The sequence below is a fragment of the Rhopalosiphum padi genome, chromosome 2, assembly GCF_020882245.1.
Source record: "Rhopalosiphum padi isolate XX-2018 chromosome 2, ASM2088224v1, whole genome shotgun sequence".
Classification (NCBI taxonomy): Eukaryota; Metazoa; Arthropoda; class Insecta; order Hemiptera; family Aphididae; genus Rhopalosiphum; species Rhopalosiphum padi.
Genome location: NC_083598.1, coordinates 40,153,486 through 40,177,484, shown reverse-complemented (window position 1 = coordinate 40,177,484; position 23,999 = coordinate 40,153,486). Strand labels below are relative to the sequence as shown.

General features: G+C 27.0%; 1 protein-coding gene across 1 annotated transcript; it reads left to right on the top strand.

Annotated features, from left to right (window-relative positions):
- The first annotated feature begins 95 nt into the window (after nt 1–95).
- Nucleotides 96–2,178, top strand: LOC132920840 (thioredoxin domain-containing protein 17-like). The gene is made up of 3 exons (XM_060983549.1): nt 96–605; nt 726–816; nt 1,917–2,178. The coding sequence occupies exons 1-3, from the start codon at nt 461–463 to the stop codon at nt 2,080–2,082; spliced, it is 402 nt and encodes a 133-aa protein (XP_060839532.1). The 5' UTR covers nt 96–460; the 3' UTR covers nt 2,083–2,178.
- The last annotated feature ends 21,821 nt before the right edge of the window (nt 2,179–23,999 follow it).

The window sequence follows — 23,999 nt, the reverse complement described above, 5'->3', positions numbered from 1 at the left end:
ACACTTTATGGCTCCCCACCAAGTCGCCGCTATCACCACGGGAGATAACGACGAAAACAATAACAACAACAAAATACGCTGAATATTGTAATTTGTAACGTGTAAATGTGTAATATTATATGTATACACCTAATACTTGTATAGATGAACCACCTGTCCTGCCGGTGATTACAAACGTCGATGATTCCGAAGATATTCATAATTTATACCTCACATACCTATACCTGATACCCCATCTCGGTTCTCGACTGTCGTGTCAGTCGAGTATTGTGAATTCGTGATACTGTGACGATAACGCTCGTATTACTTTAATTAAATAATAATAATATTAGTCGTAATAATATCATAACATTCATAATAATTGTCGATTGATGACACTCCCACATACTATATAGTCGTGTCGTTTTGCTGTAGGTTTTTTCGTGTGTAATATTACATCAATCTATTTGAAATATTGAATATGGTCGTCTTGCACCATACAAAGAACTATGAAGAGTTTACTATGCTCATGAAAACACTTGAAGAATCCAAACAGCAGATTTTTGTAATTTTCACTGGTACGCCAAACGAGAGCGGTGAAAGTTGGTGTTCAGACTGTGTTGAAGGTATCTGATCGATCATTATTGCATACATGTTTATTGTCAGGCATGATTGTAAAGCAACAAGTCTTATTGATTGACTTAACATTTAATATTTTGTATTTAACAATTATTTAATTTTTCTAGCTGATCCAGTTATCAAGAAACAGATTGAACACAATGAAGAATATCTAAGTGACACAAATATTGTATACGCCCAAGTTGGCAAAAGAGAAGAGTAAGTTCTAAACCAGTACATTTTCGCTTAACATTTTACTCGTTACAACAAAATAAACCTGCTAATATCATTATAAAATAGTGCCTATAGAATAGAAAATACTAAAAGAGGTAAAAAATACTAAACTATTTAAAAAAAGTGTTTAGAATGAAATTTCTAAATATTGTTAAAATTAATAATTAAGTTATATTTATACTTAGATTTTGGTATATTATTATTTATTATGCATTTTAAATCAATTATCAAATTGTTACAAAAAATTGAAAACATGTATTATTTTGAATTTTGTATAAACATAATATATTATGTTTTGGGAATAAAAAGAAATTTATAGGCATAAACATTTTTACTTTAATTGTCTTATAATATGTAACTACAATTTTGTAGGTAGGTATGTTTTATTGGTTGTTATAATTGTTAATATAATTATAAAAAATATAAAGTAAGTGAAAATGTATGTTTAATAATTGCTTGATTAGAAAACCTTAAAGAAATGGAAAATGTATGGAATTCAAGAAATTAAGAAATATTTAATAGTTGTATTATAATGAAATAATAACTTATTATATTGTAACAATCATTATCATTTTAATATATTATATCATAGCTTTAACAGCAATTTTTTTTTTTAATTTCTTATTAAAAAGTTAAAAAATTATATATAAAAAAAAGTAACATTGTTATTAACTGTTAATAAAGTCAATTTAATGTTAATGTGCATGTTATTAGACTTTTAAAGAAATTACATATTGAATTAGTGAAATAGTATTGGTACATGGTAAAATAAGAAATATTACTATGTTTATTTTGTATTTATATCCAATCATTAGAGTAAATTCAATCTCATCTATTATACTAAATATTTAATAAATATAAATGCTTAATTCAAATTAGAAGACCTTTTGCATTTAACTCCTGTGTATTTAACAATTGCACATAATACATAAGCGTGATATTAAAATAGTAACAAATAAATTAATGTTTACTTGGCACCTTGAATAAAAATGAATACTTTGGTGTACATAAATAAAATAAATATATTTTTTCAATAGTTAAATTGAAATGTCAATAATGAATTATGTGTGTTATTTTTCTTACAGATGGAAAAATAACAATGACAATCCATTTAAATTGGACAAAAGAATAAGGTTGCAATTCTTACCTACGCTGCTTAAGTGGGGTACATTGCATAAACTTCAAGTGGAAGAATGTTTAAAACCTGATTTACTTAATATGATCTTCGAAGACACAGAAGATAATTCTTAAATTACTATAAAAAAAAAAAAATTGATAACAATAATAGACATTTTTTAATTAAATACATTGTATGTTATAATAATATGCAATATTATGTACTCGTAATTAATTCTATTTGTATATTATTTGACTACAAAAGGTTATATTTCTCATGATAAAGTAACAATTTTTTTCAAAAATCATATGGCAGAAAATAATTTGTTAGGAAAAAAATGTTGCTAAAATATATTATCTAAAGAATAATCACACTCACATTTTATCTGAAAATAACTTGCTCAAAAATATTCCAGTTGAAAATAAACCGATATTAACAAAACTATTTTGTCCAAAAATGGTACTATTGAAAAAATTTAAAAAATTTAATATCCCATTACTGCGAACAATAAACCTATAAATGTTATAGAAACAAAATGAATTTAAAGCAAAGGCGGAAATGCACTAAAATTCCAGTGGTGGCTAACATTCTAAATACCAATATGAGCCTATGATATTTGTGGAAGCCCCCCAAATTCTCTCCATTTCTGAATTTGATTCAAAGTAGGCAATTGTAATGGGTTAATATGGGTTGAGTATGTACTATATAGTATATAGTGCCACATGACCACATCTATAGGATTCTAGAGGTCTGTGACTCAAAAGATTATTATGGAATATGGATATATTAGATTGAGATGGAAAACTAAGTATTGAAAACAAATTGGTTAAGACTTGGATTTTGTAGTTCTAGTGATTCTGAGTTTTTGATCATTGTAATATTTAATTTACCTTGGTATATTCAGTAATTTCAGTATACTATAAAAATAAAACCTATTTAATTACATAGGCGCAAATATATAGGTTTACATTATATTTTAATTCTCAGTTTTTCTTGAAACTGTATCTTAATTAATTGATGTAAGGTAAGACCAGTCTAGCAAAACCTTCAAACATAAATCATAATATTATATCACGAAGGGTCAAATACGATATAATAAAACTTCAAATAAGGTACGACGTATCGTGATTGATGATACCGTATAGTGGTTCACCAGGTCATAAATACTTGTAAATTACACGGATCGGAGGAAGAATAGGCGATCATAATCTGCAGTATAATAGTGATATACTTCACCTAAGACCTAAGTTATTACTAATAACACTTATTAATTTATCACTATTATAAATAAGTAAATAAGATACATTCGAGGATACATTGGTAATGTAAAAATTTGACGTACCAAAACAAAACAGACGATATGGGTGGTTGATTTAAAAACAATATTATAATATAGTGAAGTGATAGATCTTTATTAAAGTGAATTATTATAATATAAAAAAAAATAATAATACAATATTATTGTATTTTATGGTTGAGTTTATTATAATATACATATTTGCATTTTCGTGATATTATGTACGTTACCAAGCAATTGAGAGAGAATAACCCTCGGAATAACCAGTGTACTAACGCGTAATTTAGGTACAATAATAAACAAATTTTGAAAGATTTTGTTCCTTTTACAGTTATATTGTACTTGTATAGTATAATATATAATTATAATATTTATTAAAATTTACTTTACAAGTTTTAAATATTATTATATATGTATTATATTTTTACATAACTAATTTTAGTATGATTGGTATTTTTCGATGTTTATAATAATATTTTGAGCACTAATATTATACTATATAATAAGGAATTATATTAATATTATTCTATTCATCGCAAAAAGCAATGTGTAATATGAAAAAAATATTATCATCAACCATAAAATTAATTTCCTATAGGTAGGTAATATACTGTAATATACATAAACATACTATTACATATTAATATACCAACATATTATACACTAGAAATTTTATTTAAATTATAATTTAACATTATAATATGTGTATTTATTAGTCGTTATATTTTAATTTTAAATTATTCAAATTAATTCGAAATAATTGAAATATTATAAACAATAAAAACAATTTTAAAAAACCACCTAAAAGTATAAATGGGTACTGTACAAATTAAAGTATACTCGAAATCTTTGTTACGAAATATAAAATATTATATTATATCCATACGTAGGTAACATAATGATATTAAACGGTAAAATAATTGGCCCGTGAAATCATTACGCTGGGCGCCTGAGCTAATATGACGAACGTTGGTATACTAGCTGGCTAATAAAATGAACGACGCCTATATCCGTCGTCTGAGAGAATTTTAAATCCTCGGCATGGAGTCTGGATGATATTTCATTTTTTCATTCAACAATTCGAATGGAGTAGACCACATTAATGGTAATAGTTTTTTTTTTTTTGTTTAAAAAGCATATTTACAATCTATACAATTTGTACAATAAGTAAATTTGATGATAGGTATTAAATTACTTGAATGTCTTGAGGGGGGAAAAACCGTCCATCAACAGTACCTCCTATTTAATTTGATGGGTTCATATGGAGACCGTTAGGCAAGAGCGTCTCTTGGCCATTTTCTTTTTAACCTCCTCGGCGGATTGTTGGGGATGGTTATAGAGGACATGCGGGAAATTAGAGGGTTTGGGTTCGAGTGCAGTTTAGAGTTAAACTTTTTGTAGTGACGAGTAGTGATTTCGTTGGCTGTTGGGATTTGGAGATCTTTGTGTAGTGCGTCGTTGGTCATGTACCATGGGGCTCCGGTTATTTGTCTAAGACAATAGACTGGAAAGCCTGTATGGGTCTTATATTGGAAGGTTTGGCTTGGCCCTAGATTTGGATACCATATGACCAGAGGGGGGTAATAATCGTCTTGTATATTAATATTTTGTTTTTTAAATTCATTGAGGGAGACAATAATGGACGGAGGAGATGTAGACGTGTGTTTGATTGTTTTCTTTTCTGTTTTGTGTGTTGGGCCCAGGTAAGTATTTTATCTAAATGAACTCCGAGGTATTTGGTTACATTTTGGATAGTAATTGGTGAATTATTGAGCAAAAGTTGAGGACATTCGTTTTTTTTTCAGAGAAAAATTTATTTGAACTGATTTGTTTTCGTTTATTTTAATTTTCCATTTTTGAGTCCAATCGGAGATAAGATTTAAGTGGTATTGTATATCGTGGGTGGCTATGTTTGGGTCTTTATTTGATGATAGTATAGCGGTATCGTGTGCATATATTGCTAGAGTTGTATGGTTTGTTTTGGGCATGTCTGATGTGTAGATATTATAGAGTATAGGTGATAGGTCACTTCCCTGGGGTACTCCCGCTTTGATTTTGTGTTAGGCAGAGTAGGAATTGTTAAATTTAACGGTGAAATATCGGTCTTCAAGATAAGATTTTAGGATGAGGAAATACGGAGCAGGTAGAAAACGATTTTAATTTGAACAATAATCCGTCATGCCAGACGCAATCAAATGCTTGCGCAATGTCAAGGAAAACGCCGGGGCAGTGTTCTTTTTTTTCGAATGACGATGATATTTTGTCGGTAATTCTATGTATTTGGTGGATTGCCGAATGATATGATCGGAATCCAAATTGAGTATTTGGGATGATGTTTTTTTCTTTAATAATAGGGGTTATTCTTTTAAGAAATAATTTTTCGAAAAGTTTCCCTAGTGTCGGTAGTAAACTTATCGGGCGGTATGAGGTTACCAAATGCTTTGGTTTTTCTGGCTTAGCAATTAATATTATTGTTGAGAATTTTCATATTGGGGGAATGTATGATAACCTGAGCATTGTGTTGTATATGTGAGTCAAAAGAAGGATGGCTTTATTTGTTAGTTTTTTGAGTATTTTGAGATTTGTTTGTTGTGTAGTTTAGTAATATAATATTTTATTTCTTGTGGTGTGACTGGTTTAGCTGGTAGTGATATAGGTAGTGGACTGTTAAGAAAAGTTTGGACATTTTCTATGTGTGTTGTTATATTGTAATTTGTGTCCGAGTGGGGTTGGAAAATTTTCTGATAGGTGATTGCCGAATAAATTTGCTTTTTCATATGTCGGTTATGGCTAGAGTGTTGCTAGGATTTGTTAAGGGGGGGACTCCGTCTTTTCTTTTGGTTTTATTTTTTTATTGATTTCCATAAGGAACCATTAACTGGCGTAAGTGATGATAAAAATGAGTGGAATTGATTGGCTTTGAAGGTTTGCAGATCTTTTTTCAGTTTATTTGTTAATTTGTTTAATTCATGTTTGTGCTCCGGGTAGTGGGTTTGGTGCCAAATTTTTCTAGCTTGGCGTTTTTTTTTTAATTAAATCTTTTAAATTCTGTGGTAAAATAAGTATATTGGTGTGGTTTTATTGGTATATTCGTATTTGATAGTGAAAAGGTTATTGCTTCTTGGATAGTTGTAATGAAGAATTGTGAAGCGCTGTCTATGTCATCGCGAGTTTTTAGTCGGGTATTTAATGAAATGTATTCGTCTAATTTTTTTTGGAATAAATTGAAATTAATTTGTCTAGAGTGTAGAGTGTTGTTTACGTTTTCTGGTTTACCACCTAAGTGGAGTAGAACTGGGGAGTGGTCACTGGACAGTTCATCAAGGTTTCTTATATTATTATTTAAGTGGTTTGGTAGCAAGGTTATGAAAAAATCTAGTACGTCTGGGTGACTATTTGTGTGGGATGGCCAGTAGGTTGGGGCACTAGGCGAAATGAAGGATAGGTGATTATTTAAAATTGTATTGTAAAAAGTTTGGCCTCTAGGGTTATTTGATCTACATCCAAATGCGGTATGCTTTGCATTAAAGTCACCGCCAATAATGAATGAATTATTAAGTGTTCTTAGGAATGTTTGGAGTCGAGGTGGTGTTATTTTTTGATTAGGAGGGCAGTAGATTGATGATATTGTAATGGGGATATGGTTAAGTACTATTTGGATATTTGTAGCTTGTATATAGATCTTTTGATATGTCGGCAATGCGTAGTGTAATAGTGTAGTGGATATTAAGATCGCGGTACCAGCGTGTGCAGTACCATCGGGGTGATCTGTTCGGTGTGTTGTATAGCCTGGTATGTTGAAATGTTTCGTTGGTGTTAGGTGTGTTTCTGTAATTAGGGCGATATTTATTTTTTTGTCGTAGAGTTAGTGTTGTAGTTCATTTTTATTGTGGATTAATCCATTTGAGTTCCAAAGTAATATTGATAAAGGAGGAGTTTGATTATTATCAGTTGACATTTAGGTTCTTATGGAAGAAAAACTAAGAAAGTTGTGTAAAATTAGTTATAAATTATTAAAATAAACGTATAAATTATATACCTCTATATATACATATTATGTACGGCAAGGTGACCTGCTGGTTTCCAAAAAAACTACTTTAATAGAATATTTTTGTTTTTAAAAATATCATAGCTAGTTTTATTATAAAAAAAATAGTACAAATAATACTTATTGTTATCAATTGAAATAAAATAATAGTTTCTAATAATTATTTAATATTAATTGTGAACTGCAAGAGGGGTCAAACAATGTTTATAATATATTTTTAAAATACATTAACAATGGAAATTAAATGTTAGTTGAATGTAAAATTATTTATGTTAAATAAACATTGATGTCTAATATTTAAATAAAATTTATTTTTAAATGTTAATTGTGAAATGCAAAAGGGTTCAAAAAATATTTATTGTTCATTAATTAATATATAAAAATGTATAACTAATGGAAATTTAATTTTTATTAAATAATTCAATTTTTTTAAAAATATTTATTGTATATTCATTAAATAAATCTGTGCTGTTTCATTTAAGTTGAGACGATTTGAAAAGCTTTGAATAAAAAGAACTTATTGAAGCTCTATTTCGACAATAATAGTACATTGGTGGTGATCCATGTATTGAAAACTCTGCAAATTGGATGGGAGAGTTGGTATATTGTTTACCAATAGATTATTTTAAAACTCGTTTATTTACAAATAATATGAAAACGAAGTTTTACCACAGACCCAGAGGACAACTCTGATCTAAATTATTTGAATATATAGGGTGTTTCATAAAGAACGCTGTTTTTTTTTTTTTATAAGAAATACTTCATAATTGATACATCATGTATCATACGTCATGTTTAACCATGAGTTGAGGTTTATGTTTGAAATACGATAACAATCTCCATTTACCTTTTCTACATTGTCTACATTGCCGTCTTCACCTTTTATAAATGTTGGGCCTATATTGAAATTTTCACTTAAGTGGAAATAAGTCTTGTGACTTAAGATAAGTTTTTCACATTATCAGGACATTACCCCGTTAAAATTTAATTAACGAATGCTTTCGTTTAGTATGGTCCACCGGACAAGTTCAAAATACGCAATGCATTGACCAATTACTATAGTCGGGGACACGAAAATAAAAAGTTCTAAAATAACCTCAACAACAACAGAGAACAGAAATTATAAGAACAGTGTCGCCAACCTAATAACAACAAAATAACCAGAATTTCAAAAACTGCGTTCTATATGAACTACCCTGTACTTAATTTTTATTTAGTTAATATAAAAACAATTTATTTATTTATTTTGGAACAATTACCATGATTATAATATAAATTACATAGGTAATATTTTATTATTTATATAGATAATATAGGTATAAAATAATACATACCAGTATAATTCATGAAATAATCGATTGCCAATTCTGTAAAAATAAACTACATTGTGATATTTATCTAAAAGTTTTTATAATTACCTATTGTATTAAAATAATTATATATATTACTAAAAAATATCAATTAATTTAATACATGGGATAATAGTAACAACATTATACTAGCCTAACTAATGCTATTTATCGAGATATAAATAAAAACATATTCATTTAGAAAATACATACAGATTACTATTTTTTTTTACAGTTATTTCTATTTTTATTTTATAGGTTTATAACGGCATACTAGTATATGGTGTTGCAAAGTAATTTCAATGAAGACTCGAACTGATTTCCTAAAAGTCCAAAACGTAAAATCGGAAGTTGTATTTGAAGTCAGAAAGAGAATGTCGATGCCCAATCACGTCTTTGAAACATGGTTGTATGGTGCTTGTAAATGTATATTGAAAGGTATTTATAAAAAAAAAACTGTAAAAACGAGAACTGGTTAGGTTACTATAATTGTAACTCTAGCCATCACTAATAACCTAACCTATAATGAATTATATATTTTTTTCCTGAAGACGCTACACCCACGTGTATTGTCTCTATATTACAAATGTAAAACATAGCAAAAGCTGTTTTTCACAAGATTTTTTAGGTTAGGTGTTCTTTTTATGTGATAAAATGTCATTTCTTAGTTATGACTGTAGATTTCTCGGTTCTTTTCCACGCCAAATAGTTTTTGCGCTGTTTTATATTTGTAAGACGAAAACAAAAAATGCGAGTTTAGCGTTCTTTTAAGTCGATATTTGTGTTTAAGTGTCTTGCAATAAACTCAAGTTAGTCGACTGCGTCTGGTCAACGGTCACATGCAGTGTATCGAATCGACCTATCAATCACAGTAGAATTTCAGACCTAATGATGTTTAAGAAGTATTTGAAATCAGAATATCATTTTAAATCAAATTTAAATAAAAAAAAATCAACTAAACTCTATGTTATACATAGAGTACCATTAAAGTTAAAAATTATATTGAATAATAATTAGAATAATTATACTAAATATTTGCGTATATTATATTATAGTTGGTTTCCCCTGCCCTATAATATTCAATATACTTAGCAGATCAACGATCTTATTAATTTTACAACGACATATTTTTATTTGTGTGTTTCTCATCACCTTTCAATGTCCTTCAAATACATTGATTTTTAATGGTGATTTCTAGTAGAAAAACAGTGATAGTCGTTTGCGTTCATCGAAAAACGTGAAAATCAGCTTATACAAATTTTGACTTGAAAAATAACGACTCGTTTGCAACACATCTAGGTTAGCTAGGTTACACATCCAACAAAATGAAAAATTTTTAAGCGAATGTTTTAACAATTCATGAGAAATTGGTGCATGGCTTAAGTGTTTTTTCGGTTCAAGTTATTTACCACCAGATGAAATCTGGGACAGACTTACATCAATTGTGCCTATGTTAACCAAATTCACAGAGTATAGGTATTCTGGAAAATTATAATTTTTTTGACTCTGATTTTCCTTCCTTTATTTGGGCGAGTGCACCAAATAATAATAATACACAGACAACAAATGGCGTTGAAAAATTTCATCGTCATTACAATAGCCAATAAGACTAGTCACATCCAAACATCTACCAAGTTATATAAACATAATATTAAAAATTCAATCCGGATCAGAGTAAAAATTAGATTCAATAAAAAAAATTATTAATAATGTTCAGGGAAAAGACACCATAAATAAATAAAAGTTTTTAGACAAATTTTTAAGACAATTACGTAACAAATCTATAAATTGATTGGAATATATAAAACAAATCAGCACAAAATATTATAGCGATAAATTAGTTTAGTTAACGATAAAGAAGCATTAAACTACATTAAAATTAATAAAATACAAACATAACATTCAATTAACAAAATAACATGAAAACTTTATTTTAAATTAAATCAACAAAAAAGAAGAAATTTTTAATCATGCCTGTTGTGTACAGATAGTCCTACCTAACCTAGGCATTTAAAAATGAGAACGAAAATGTTTGAAAAAAATCTTATAAAGAAATAAACATTATTTTTATAAGTTCTATATGTATAGTTATTTTATGTATGCAAACAAGGCTTAGAATAGGTCATTTATTGCAGGTATAAAAAAAAGTGTAAACAATTAACTTGTACCTTTGTACGAAAACTAGTAAAAAAAGGTTAAATGTACGCAAACGAGTAACACCCAGAAAAATGGTGCTATAGATGGACTTATGGGTGGTTTTTGATGGGTCAATCTAAAAAAATTCCAATAGTTGACAAAATAACTTAATAAACAGAAAAACACAAAAATAACACCTTTACGCATTACAAATATTTGATAAAATCGTTTTTGATTTTTGCTGTAATTTAAAAATTAATAATCGTTGGTACTTGAAATGTCCATTAAATAATTTTATAAATTAATTTTTAAATTTTTTCCAATTAATGTCGATAAAACGATAAAATTGTGTTTCACTCAGTCAAAGAGTTTGAATATGTAATTCAATATCCTACACAAATTTTTATTAAAAATATATAAAAAGTTTTAATAGAAAACGAACTTAAATAGTCATAAAAAATATGTTACACTCAAGTAAATTAAAAACATACGTACTCATAATAATATTAACTAAAAAACAAAATTGATAAATATTAAATCGTTATTTTAATGTGATAAAATGTTTATACGACGTTTTGTATAATCTAGTGTAGAAGAAAAACAAAATAAACACACATTCGTTTAAAATTGTCTATTATAAACCAATTTTAAATCAAAAGAAATAATATATGATTGAAATATTAAATATTACTAATACTTTTCAAATTGTGGTTCATTTATATAAGAGTACACGACATCAATGGCGATGTAATAAATATAATATAGATTATATATATATATATAAAAGGTAGTTTTAAATATGATTTGATAGTTAAATGAAATCGATTATCAAACAAGTGTATAGCCACTTAAAATCCACGGTTTAACTTTGATTTTTTTTATAGTTATACACCGTATTCGTTTAATGAACCAAGAATAACCTAACCTAAGAAAGGTTAATCACTCACAGAAGTACAACTAATTTTTTTTTTTTTTACAATTATTTCGATAAACTCGGTCCATACCATGTTATGTACCGTGTACAAATCTATTAATGGTTAGTTTCGTAAACCAAATATAAAATATGTTCTACACTGCAAATTTATACTCGTAATTAAACTTTCAATGAACAACATAGCAATGAATTGCTACATATGCGAGTCAACTTGCTCGTTATTGTTGAATTTAATTACGGGGTCAATAATAATAATAGTCATACTCAATGTTTTATTGAACGGTTTTATACATATGGTTCTCAGTAAGTAAAAATTAAAAATATATATTTAATACACTTACGGGTATACACTATAAATAAAATGATAAACATATTAATTAATAAATAGTATTAAACTTTATGATACAATCTCATAATATTATGAGAATATTGATGAACTAATTTGTCTTTATACAAGTATATCAATATATAGAGGATACATTGTAGAATAACCTGACCTAATCTGCCTGTAGTACCGAGTTTTCGTTTTCTTACATATTTTATTTAATGTCCTAACCAGTTACTAATTCTTTGGATTATGAGGTGTCATGCCCGTTTGACGAATATTATGCCTCCTCCTATTCGAAGAAACAATTCACTGGATAGAACAATAAAGAAATAACAATAAAACAAAAACTCGCTTTTGTATAAAATATTACAAGAAGTCACGTCGCCAATTCAAGAAAACCTTAATTTGCCAATGCTGAAAATTTAATAAAATCAAAATTATGTCGTTTCGTGACATGGAAAAATAAAAGGACAGAGTCTAAAGTCAGAAATCAGGAATTTGTAGATAACCCTTGTAAAAGTTTAGAAGTAATGTATCTACCAAGACGTACGTGGTTGTCAATGAATTTGCATCGAAACAGGGAAAAGCAATGTGAATGCCACTTACACAAAATGCAACTCATTTACGCATAGCATAAATACTAAGTAACATATATTTTATATTTTTAAATTTGGACTTAACTAAAGTAATTGAATTATTGGTACAAATCATCAGTACAAACTACCAGCATATCAATAATCAACTTAAATAATCGAAATTAATGGATATTGAAATTTGTAATGTTTTTGAAACGCATTATAAATATGTTATAGAAATCATTTCCATTTACTAAACATGACTGAGAGGTTTTTTTAGGCATAATTTTAAAATCAAAGCTTCAAACTTAATTTTAATTGTTTATTAGTAAATGAAACTCATTACGTACTTTTTTTTTCTGTAATAATATAAAAATAAATAAATAATTATTATTATAACATTTTCATAATTGCCATACTATAGGATAAAATATGCATTTAATATTAATATAAAAAATCAAGGTCTATCTATATTAATATAATTTATTAATTATTAGAATTTCAAAATGTTCAGTAAATCCGTAAGAAAACTACTTAAACTTCAAAGTAAAATAATTAATACTTTTTTTAGAGTAAATAAAAAAATGTCATGAACCATTTGATTATTCAATTATATTATTCAATTATCTAGAAATGTTTTGGTCTATAATAAATTAATGTTTTCAGAGAAATATGAAAATTTTGTATTACAAGAAGTATAATATCGTACCATAAAATTAATATTAAATTTTTATAATTATATAAAAATTATATATGAATGTTCTTTTTTCTAATTTCTAATTTATTTTACCAATTTACCATGTAGATAGAATCTACTGGTTTTAAGAAAGTATTTTAGAACGTAAAAGTTCTATTTAGATCACAATAAAATAACAGCTGTATTTATTAAGCATTCTTTGGTTAACTGATTAAATTGTAATTTGAAAAATAATTTATAATAATTATTCCGATAATTTCTTGATGAAACAAAAAAAGTTATTATTATAGTTAGATGTAATGTAATATAAAAATAAAAAATAAATTGTAGTGATTTCAAATTAGTCAATAGGAGTTAACTTTAAAAATTCAGAGACTTATTGGCTTTCATTCAACTGTAAGTTGAAATTTCAAATAATAGATGCAATTTTAAAATAGACTGGTATCGACTAGTTGTTTTTTTAAAATATATTTACACGAATGAATACAGCTACTTTAATTGGTTGTCAATAATAAATATATGATGAATCGGTCTGCTATATTATAGATTTAAGAATGTTGAGATAGAAGCATTTTTATTATTCCAAAAATTAAATAAAATCATACGTTCTTTAAAATACTCATCTTAAAATCAAAATTTGCAGTCCATATTACTTCATACAGAATTATATTATAATATATAAAATACATACCATGAATATCTTATTAGGACAAAAATGTTTGAATTAATTTTTAAATATATACATAGATATTATAAACTTTATATTGAGTGATTCTTTTATCGAACAATAACACTCGTTATTTAAAGATATATTAATGTTTTTGAAAACATTTTTCCCACACTATTTCCCGTTGAATTTAAACAAAATCTCTAACAATTATATGTTTTTATGTTTTTACTTTTCTAATGATGACATGCATTCTGAAGCAAAATATTTTTTGGAATATTTCGATACATTTAAAATCGAAATTTGGCCGAGTATTATGTGAGCAGTGAGAATTTGTACGTGTTACGACGCTAAATTTTTGTCTACTACTTAGCAGACTTTAACTTAAAATATAAATAATCAGGATTATGGACTTTATAAATTTCCATATTTATGTGGGAAATCGATAGGAAGAACATAATTTGATACATATTTCTTTTTAATACAAGGATTTTAAATACAAATTTAAATTGCATGTTTTTTATATATATATTTTAGGTTTATTTATAGACATGCATAATGTAATGATTTATTTCTTTTTGTTGGATTTGTTTATTTTAATTTATATAAACATGAAAAGATATTATGATCTTCTGAGAATTCTACTCGTTCTACTTAGGAGTTAATTGTATCGAAATAGTGCAAAAAATATTTTGTTCCATAATATAAAATTAAAAGTATTGTATTGTATTGTCATTAATAAACGTAAAAAACACAACAAATAATATAATGATGAATTTTTTAATATGTCGTTTTATTGCACTTGAAATTATAAAAAAAAATGTTTTCAAAAAAGAATTTTTTACAAATAAAATTAAAAATACTTATAATATTTACTTACTTTTCATTTTTCCTAAAAAAAAAAAGGAATTGTAATTGTTATAAATGAGTTATTATTATTATTTGAGGTTTATGATGATTTATGAATTATATGCATTTAAAAATATTCACATTAACTCTATAGAAGACCTATTTTTACCATAAACTGAGAAAAGTTAACAAGATATTTTTATAATGTTTTGATTCTAATCAGATTGATCAATGAATTGATGTTTTAACAATGTTATTTTATTTTTATTTATTTACATTATTTAATGTGTTTAAAATCAATTTTTATAAGGTTAAAGATACTTCAATTTAAGAATTTGTGAATAGTTTCTAGTGGAAAATTTAATCAAATTATATTAATCGGTATATTATTAGACGCCAAGAGTAATTATTAATTTGTAAAAGTTTTCTTAGGAAATGGAAAAAAAATTATGAAAAGACAACGATTTTTACGCTAAATCAGTTTTCGACAAAATCGATTTCCTTTTTTGTTGTAATTTAATAACAAATAATCGTACTTTTACGTTTTACCAAATGTCTATGTTTAGTCAAGTCGATATCAAAAACATTTCCACCACATACGTAATCGTGATACGTATTCCTCCCCTTGGTGGATAATTCAAACATTGTCCGGTCAGCTGGAACGTACGAAAAGGGAGCGAACTCTTTTGGGCGGCAGGCCGATAGCAGATAATCAGTCACCATTTTATTTTAAGAGATTTTTATAAATTTTAATTCGTGATTAGAAATACGTCAACGGTTACAGATTATCCAATTTAATAATTTTCTATAGAAGTTATATTTAATTGTTTATGGAACGACATTCAAAAATCACAGTATGTTGTACACACATATAAATTTAATCAGTATTGCTTGGAAAACATTTTTGACAGCTTTCGAAATCAAAATGGAAACAATGTGAACCCAACACATTTACATTTTTTGTGGTATTTATAGATAGATATTTTTCATAAATTTCTATAAAAACTCCAATGGATCCAATTGCTAAGACGATTTAAATGAAATTTTAACTAACATTGGAGAATTGGCTCCACCATTAAGTAACACGCCTATATTATTATTCTCGCAGAAATCTCTATTTATATTTTGTATTATAAAAGTAAGCACAATAGATTACAGAGAGTTATGTTTTCCTGTAATGGATACACTTGCATATGTGTGTGGATAATAAACCAGGAAATGCACTGAAAAAGATTGTTATTAGGTATATTTGTTTAAAGTGTACCTCTCAATTAGTTTTTTAATTATATATTAATGAATTAGATAATATTTTTATTATTAATTTTCTTTTATTAGATATAGAAACTAGAAAGTGATATTAGAAGAAAACTTAAAAATTTCATTGATTATATTCCTTAGATCCATGCCCTAAATGTCACGTTTAATGTTTAAACGTACTTAATATGTATTAAATAGAAAATATAATTTGAAAAGCTGACTCAAATTTTAACATAATTTCCTATATTTTATTTCATTAACCAAACTACTAAAAAAGCATAATTTTATAACCCAAGAACATATATGGTAAATATAAAGTAAAACAACCACAGAATAAAATAAAACTGTTGGTAAATTAAATAGAATGTCTGTTGGAGAAATTTGTAATTTTTTTTGAAAGTTTTTCGAATCACTAGCTAAAATTGATAAAACTATCTCAATTTAAATATTGGCTGATTTTTTTTTTTGGCCCTATCTTACCATGCAGTTTGTTATCAGTATCGATGCTGATTATTATATTCTGTGGTACAGCATCTGGAAATACCACGTGACTTTACGTTCACACTGTCGTTGTTGCGCTGTTGTTATGTTTTGTTTTAATTTTACTACACGTGTTGTTTGTTTGCACAAATATTGAAGAATAGAACTCGAGTCATCGTCGTCAAACCGAATGCTCAATTTGAGTAAACACGGTATGGCGAAACAGTTTATATTAGCATTTTCAATACATTACATAATAATTTATTTTAAAAATAATATATAAAATGTTTTTTAATTATTCATAAACGAATTAACTGTTAGATTTTGATTTGAGTAATTATTTTTCATAAATATGTATGTCAATTTTCAATAAAAAAATTTTCTATAAGTCAACAATTTGAAAATGTATAAAAGCTCCCTTTTAAATTGTTTATATTGTTATTAAAAACAAACTTGAGCATATACCTTGGATAATTTTTTATCATTACCATAACCTATTGATTATTGTAGTTCATAACCTAATAGTCCTATTTAGAACAAAGAATTTCATGTTTGATTACAACCTAGCCTAACTTTATCAAGAACTGGTGTTGTGTAAATATATACCCTTATTTTAACTTTTGTTTTGTCAATTTTGCTAGCTAGATTCTATGTTATACTAAAAACACATAACCATAGAAACATATTTAACGTTCCAAAAAAAAAAATTAAAAACACACATTACTCAAAATATTTGGCTACATATCTAAAATTAAAGCCATATTTCACGTGAAATACATTGAATATATACAAAATAAAGAAATTCTACTTACGTTCATAGACTGTGGACAATAATTATTTAATTAATTTTTAAATATATAAAAATCACATGATACATAGATTATAGTAATATAGATATTTAAAACGTAAAAAAAATCAGATTAATAAAAATATAATTTTAACAACTTTTTAGTTACAGCACATTCATTATTTTGTTTAATTTAAAATTTCATAAAAATAAAATTTAAATTCAAAATACTAATCATATATACGTACCAGCTATCACTTCTACAAAAATGTGATTATTATCGTTATTGATAAGTTTTTAATAATAATAATAATTAATAACTACTAAAATATATTATGATAAAATTTCAAAATATTCAATAATTCCGTATAACGATAGTTCCTTAAACTTTAAGATATAATATCTTCTTATACATTAAAAAGAAATGTCAATTATAAATCAAATAGTTCTAGGGTAACACCATTTGGATATTACATTTATATTTTTGTTTTGTTAGAACTTTAGTATTTTCGTGTTTCTAGGGAAAAAAAATTTGGTAGTACTATATTCAATAAATTTGTATTATCAAATAAGCATTAAATTATTTATCCAATGAAAATATGATATTGATTTTTGGTAATCTATAATTTATTTTACTATGTAGATAAAACCTATAGAATTGCAAACTGTAGTTAAGAACCGAATCGTTTTATTTACATCACAATTAAATAAGAGCCGTATAAAATAACAATTTAAAAAATATAATGATTACATACTTAGATTATCTACAAAAACCATAAAAAAAAAAAAAAAATTATAATTGTTAGAGTGTTGTGTAATAGATGAAGTAATATAAGAAATTAATAGTGATTTAAAATGTATTATTAATTATCATGATTTTAAAGTAGCCATTTTGAGATAATTTTTAAAATTTAATGTATTATTGGATTTAATTGAACAGTAAATTTAAATTTCTAAACAATGTATACAAATATAATATACTGGGATCAACCAGTTGGTTTTAAAAATATATTGTCACGAATCATAATGAACTCTCTAAAATACAAAGTAGATAATAATTTCTAACCAAAATCATCTTAAAAATTAAAAATCTGTTACAGGCTTAGAACTATCTTCTTCAAACAGGTATGATTAGAAATTTGTCTGATAACTTTACATCATAAAAGATTTAACAACAGGTAGTTTAATAGTTTTAAAAAAAAAAAAAAAATCGGTACTAAACTGAAAGAGCATACGCGTCTGATCGTCTCACACACGATCACTTTAAGTCAATTAAGGAAACGCCCACTGTGAAGCCGCGCTGTCAAACTCGCCGTGAAACACATTATAACTGAGTGCCTCAAAAATGATCGAGGTCGACAAAACATCGTAATCGACATCGCACTGCGACCAGAAACCAAAAACAACTCCAAGATTGTCAATTCTTTCATAAAATCTTCAAACCACTACAACGCAATATAAATAAAGAAGGAAAAGACACCATGAGCTCTTAGTCATTTAGTATTAACCCTACTCTCTTTTAATGTAATTAATAATATTATATTATAATGTATATGTATTATAATTTAATGTATCATTATTAATTTAAACTTATTTGTCAATTTGTATAAACAACTAAACCGTCCTGTGTGTTTAAATTAAGTATCATTACAGTTATATATAATTATCCACTCAGAATCTATAACTGTAGGACATGTTTCATATGAAATATATTAATTATATTCAATATAAGTAAAAATAATATACGTACTTTCCTTATCTGTGGACAATAATTAATTAGTTAATTTTTAATGTGTAAATTGTACACATTATATACATATACTATATTATGTTAAGGTATATGACCGCAGCCTGCAAATGTTAACAGTCACCGGTGTATGTTGATATTTTACCAAAAATCGTAATAAATGTTGACAAAATGGTCTTAACGCGTTCATACACCGGTGATTGTTGACGTTTACAATTAGTGTTTAGTAAATGTTGATTACACTTAAAGCACAATGTATACTAAAAAGTATTTTTATATTATTTTGTAGAATTAAGACGTTATCACCCAATCACAATATACATTGAAGGTGTTTGGATGTTAGTAATATTATCGCATGGAATCGACTGAGTCAATAACATATGCACCCTCTTGTATTGTCGTGGTGGATAGATTAGTCTAAATTCTAGAATATAGAGATACCTAGACAGATTCTCATATATTTCTCATAAAATCTATGAAAGTAGTAGCTGTAGTTAGTATAATTAATTAATTTATCGTTTTGCGTATTAAACAAACAACTCCCTTATTAATTTTAAAAACTTTTCTGTGTATTAATTCTTATAAATGCGTCCTAACACCCCTAACTATACAAACATCACTAAGGCATGTACAAGATGAAACAAAAAATATAAAACAGTAAATAATTAAATATGTAAAATATTTACCAATTCTTTCTATAAAAAATATGTGTATAATATAATAGTATTAATAAAATAATTATAATATTATACATAATAATAAATATTAAATTTACAATTGTGACCTAAATTCTACTTTTTGCATATTGGATAATGTTGTCTTTATTATTATTTGCATTTAAGAGTATTATTAAAATTGTAGTGAATGGGAGAAATTAATAGCTAAAGACTAAAGTCACAGTACACACTTAAAATCTTGGAAAAAAAATAGAATAATATATTTTAGTTAAATAAAACGAAAACAAAAGTACATACTTAATGCATCTGGAAAAAAAAGGCAATGATATATAAAACCGATTTAAAAAATTTTAAATAGTGGGATTAATACTTTAATCCTAAAAAAAATAAAAATAAAATAATAATGACATAGGAACAGTATATTTGATTTTTTTACATTACTTTATAAGTATTCTATCTTTGTTATATAATAATATAATGGAGACTTCGAGAATTAATAAAATATTCTAAGAGAAATGTAAGTAGGATAAAAAAGCCGGTTCTAGGTCCACACCATGCACACCATTGCACACCATTGCACACCATGCGCACCCTGCACACCATTGCACACCATGCACACTCTGCTCACCCCTGCACACCATGCACACCCCGGCGCACCATGCACACCTCAGCCCACGCACCCGGCTCACCCCCCGCACACCTTCATAGAACACCATAGCCCGGCGCACACTATTTCCATTTACACTCGTTAACATAAATTAATTTAATTTATTAATTTATTTTTTATCATATGGCTCACCATGCACACCATGGCACACCATACACATCATGGCACACCATGCACACCATGCACACCATGGCACACCATGCACACCATTTTAATTAATACAAATTATTTTATTTTAATAAGTTCTCTTATCATATTATAACCAATGGTAAAAATTTTCATAAATTATTTTAACCATACGTATTAAGTATCTTATCATATTATGATAACTGATATAGTGATATATAATTTTCATGTTGTATATTTTACCCCTTCTCAGAAATTAGTAAAAACCTAATATTTCGACGAGGGGATGAGATGAAATAAAATCAGTATGTGTTGTGCTCTCTTGTTGTAAACAGTTTATTCTACGATTTTATTTTTTTCCGAAAAGTTAAAATAATATGGCAGGCTTTACTACTAAATTATTTAAGTACATCGCGCCACCGACCCCGAGAAGACTTATAGATGAAAGTGTTTTCATTCTCGACTTCAATACACGCAAGTTTATTACAACAGGACTAGATCCGGCTGACAATTTCAACACAATTATTCAAATAGTGACGCCTTCGCGTTATGTGAAATTAACACCAGCATTTAAAAAAAAGGTATTTTCGTTGATGGGATATGTGTTTTCAATCATACACGAAAATACCTTTTTTTTAAATGCTGGTGTTAATTTCACATAACGCGAAGGCGTCACTATTTGAATAATTGTGTTGAAATTGTCAGCCGGATCTAGTCCTGTTGTAATAAACTTGCGTGTATTGAAGTCGAGAATGAAAACACTTTCATCTATAAGTCTTCTCGGGGTCGGTGGCGCGATGTACTTAAATAATTTAGTAGTAAAGCCTGCCATATTATTTTAACTTTTCGGAAAAAAATAAAATCGTAGAATAAACTGTTTACAACAAGAGAGCACAACACATACTGATTTTATTTCATCTCATCCCCTCGTCGAAATATTAGGTTTTTACTAATTTCTGAGAAGGGGTAAAATATACAACATGAAAATTATATATCACTATATCAGCTATCATAATATGATAAGAGAACTTATTAAAATAAAATAATTTGTATAAATTAAAATGGTGAGCATGGTGTGCATGGTGCGCCATATGATAAAAAATAAATTAATAAATTAAATTAATTTATGTTAAAGAGTGTAAATGGAAATGGTGTGCACCGGGGTGCATGGTGTGCCATGGTGTGCATGGTGTGCATGGTGCGCCATATGATAAATAAATTAATTTATGTTAACGAGTGTAAATGGAAATAGTGTGCGCCGGGCTATGGTGTTCTATGAAGGTGTGCGGGGGGTGAGCCGGGTGCGTGGGCTGAGGTGTGCATGGTGCGCCGGGGTGTGCATGGTGTGCAGGGGTGTGCAGGGTGTGCAGGGGTGAGCAGGGTGTGCATGGTGTGCAATGGTGTGCAATGGTGTGCATGGTGTGGACCTAGAACCGGCTTTTTTATCCTACTAATGTATCACATGAAAATATAAAATACAATTGCATAACAAGCAACACAGTTAAATTAATAACCAACTTTTACGTACTAAATATTTCTTCTAAATAAAATAAAACATAATCAAGGTATAAGTAATTAATTTTAATATTTAATATAATTCATTAAGATAAACCTTATTCAAAGTTATTATTGAAATTTAACTTACCAAATGCGCCTATTAAAAATTAGTTAAAATATTATTTTGTTAATACCATAATTATAATATAATGTATCATATTATATTTTACTATAAATTTAATGTAAAATATAGCAATTGAAATAAAAAAAACCAAATCCTTTAAAAATTACTAATAGAAGATATATTTAAAAATTTAATTATTTAAACCTCCCTTGTATTGTGATCATAATACAGTTTGTTGTTTGAATCCATGAAATTACACAATATCGACATAAACCACTGTCTTATCGTGCATGTATTGAACCTGTACAATGTACACTATTGGAACTAGCAATTGATGACTCTATGCTACAGGCAGCTTTTCATGAAGAGGAGTGGTGGCTGTAATTTCGGTATCCCCTACCCTATTATGTAATATCTAATATAGAACATATTCTATATTTATATAATATCCTACTTTAGCCCAAATCTACTGAAAGCAAAGAAAGTTATTGAATTTGCTCTAATTAAATTCGACTCGAAGTTATACCCAACTCTAACCTTTAGATATCATAAATAATTATACTGTCAGATATTGCAATTTAGATTCATGGTAATGGCCTCAACATTTCATTATTTAAGACGTTTGTGATTATAATTACAAAAATGGCATACAAAATAAAAAAACATTATCTTGGAGATAAATTGAGATACAATAACAGTGTTGGTGGTGAAAATAGTACCAAACGATATTAAAAAGTGGTGGTAGGTGGTGATAGTACAATATGCAAGTGCGGGTGACATTAATTCATTAGACGCAATAAACAATCGGTAGGCGGAGCAACTATATCGACGGTACGATTATACTAAAACTTTTACGGGAACTAATCGCTAATCAATGGCTCTTACATTACACACATGCTAAAAACAACAATAAATTATCATATACCAAACGCAATCAAAGAGATAACGATAGGCAAGAACTGATTAATATACTTAACAATAATACAATATCTAGATTTTTTAGACATCTGAATAATAATATATATAGTCTATATCTTAGCTACGTCAATCCGGCTTCTTAAGTTCCAAATGTATATACGAAATATTCTCAAGATTTTTTACTATCGCGTAATTAAATCTAATGACTATACGCCATTTGTAATTTAAATTTAAATTTGTGGTACCGAGTACCAGTGTAACGTCACATTAGCAGCACTCAATACCCTTAATTTATTTTTAGCTTTAATAAATAAAAATATATAACTCATAAATATTTACTTGGCTTTTCTGGATTTCCTATAAAAACAAATATATAGTTTTTAATTAATGGAACAATTCTAATACACCTGTAATTTTTATAATTGATTTTTTTTTTTTTTTAAACTAAGTCTATGTTTCAAAATTCAATCTTATAATCTTAATAATGTTGTCAATTTTTTAACTACTACTATCTCCTACAGTATTAAATGCTGTATATAGTCAACTGTAGAAGTCATTATTTACATATACGTGGGATTACAGTTTTCATTGAATATAAATATATTTATAACGTTGTTCATCAAATTTAAAAACCGTGGCTTACAAATATAATAATTCTATAAAACTTTAGCATTGAGTGGATTGAATGACAACTTAAAATTATTAATACTTACCAAAATATTGCTCTATAAAATAAAATATTTACATATTATTATATCGTTAAAATTTCATAATAAAAGTAAAAATAAATTAACGGTTAAGTTTATAAAAGTATACAATTATTAAAGGTGGATCGGAAAAAAAATGGTCTCGTACCGAAATCAAACGAAACTTATTGATCATATTATGTCG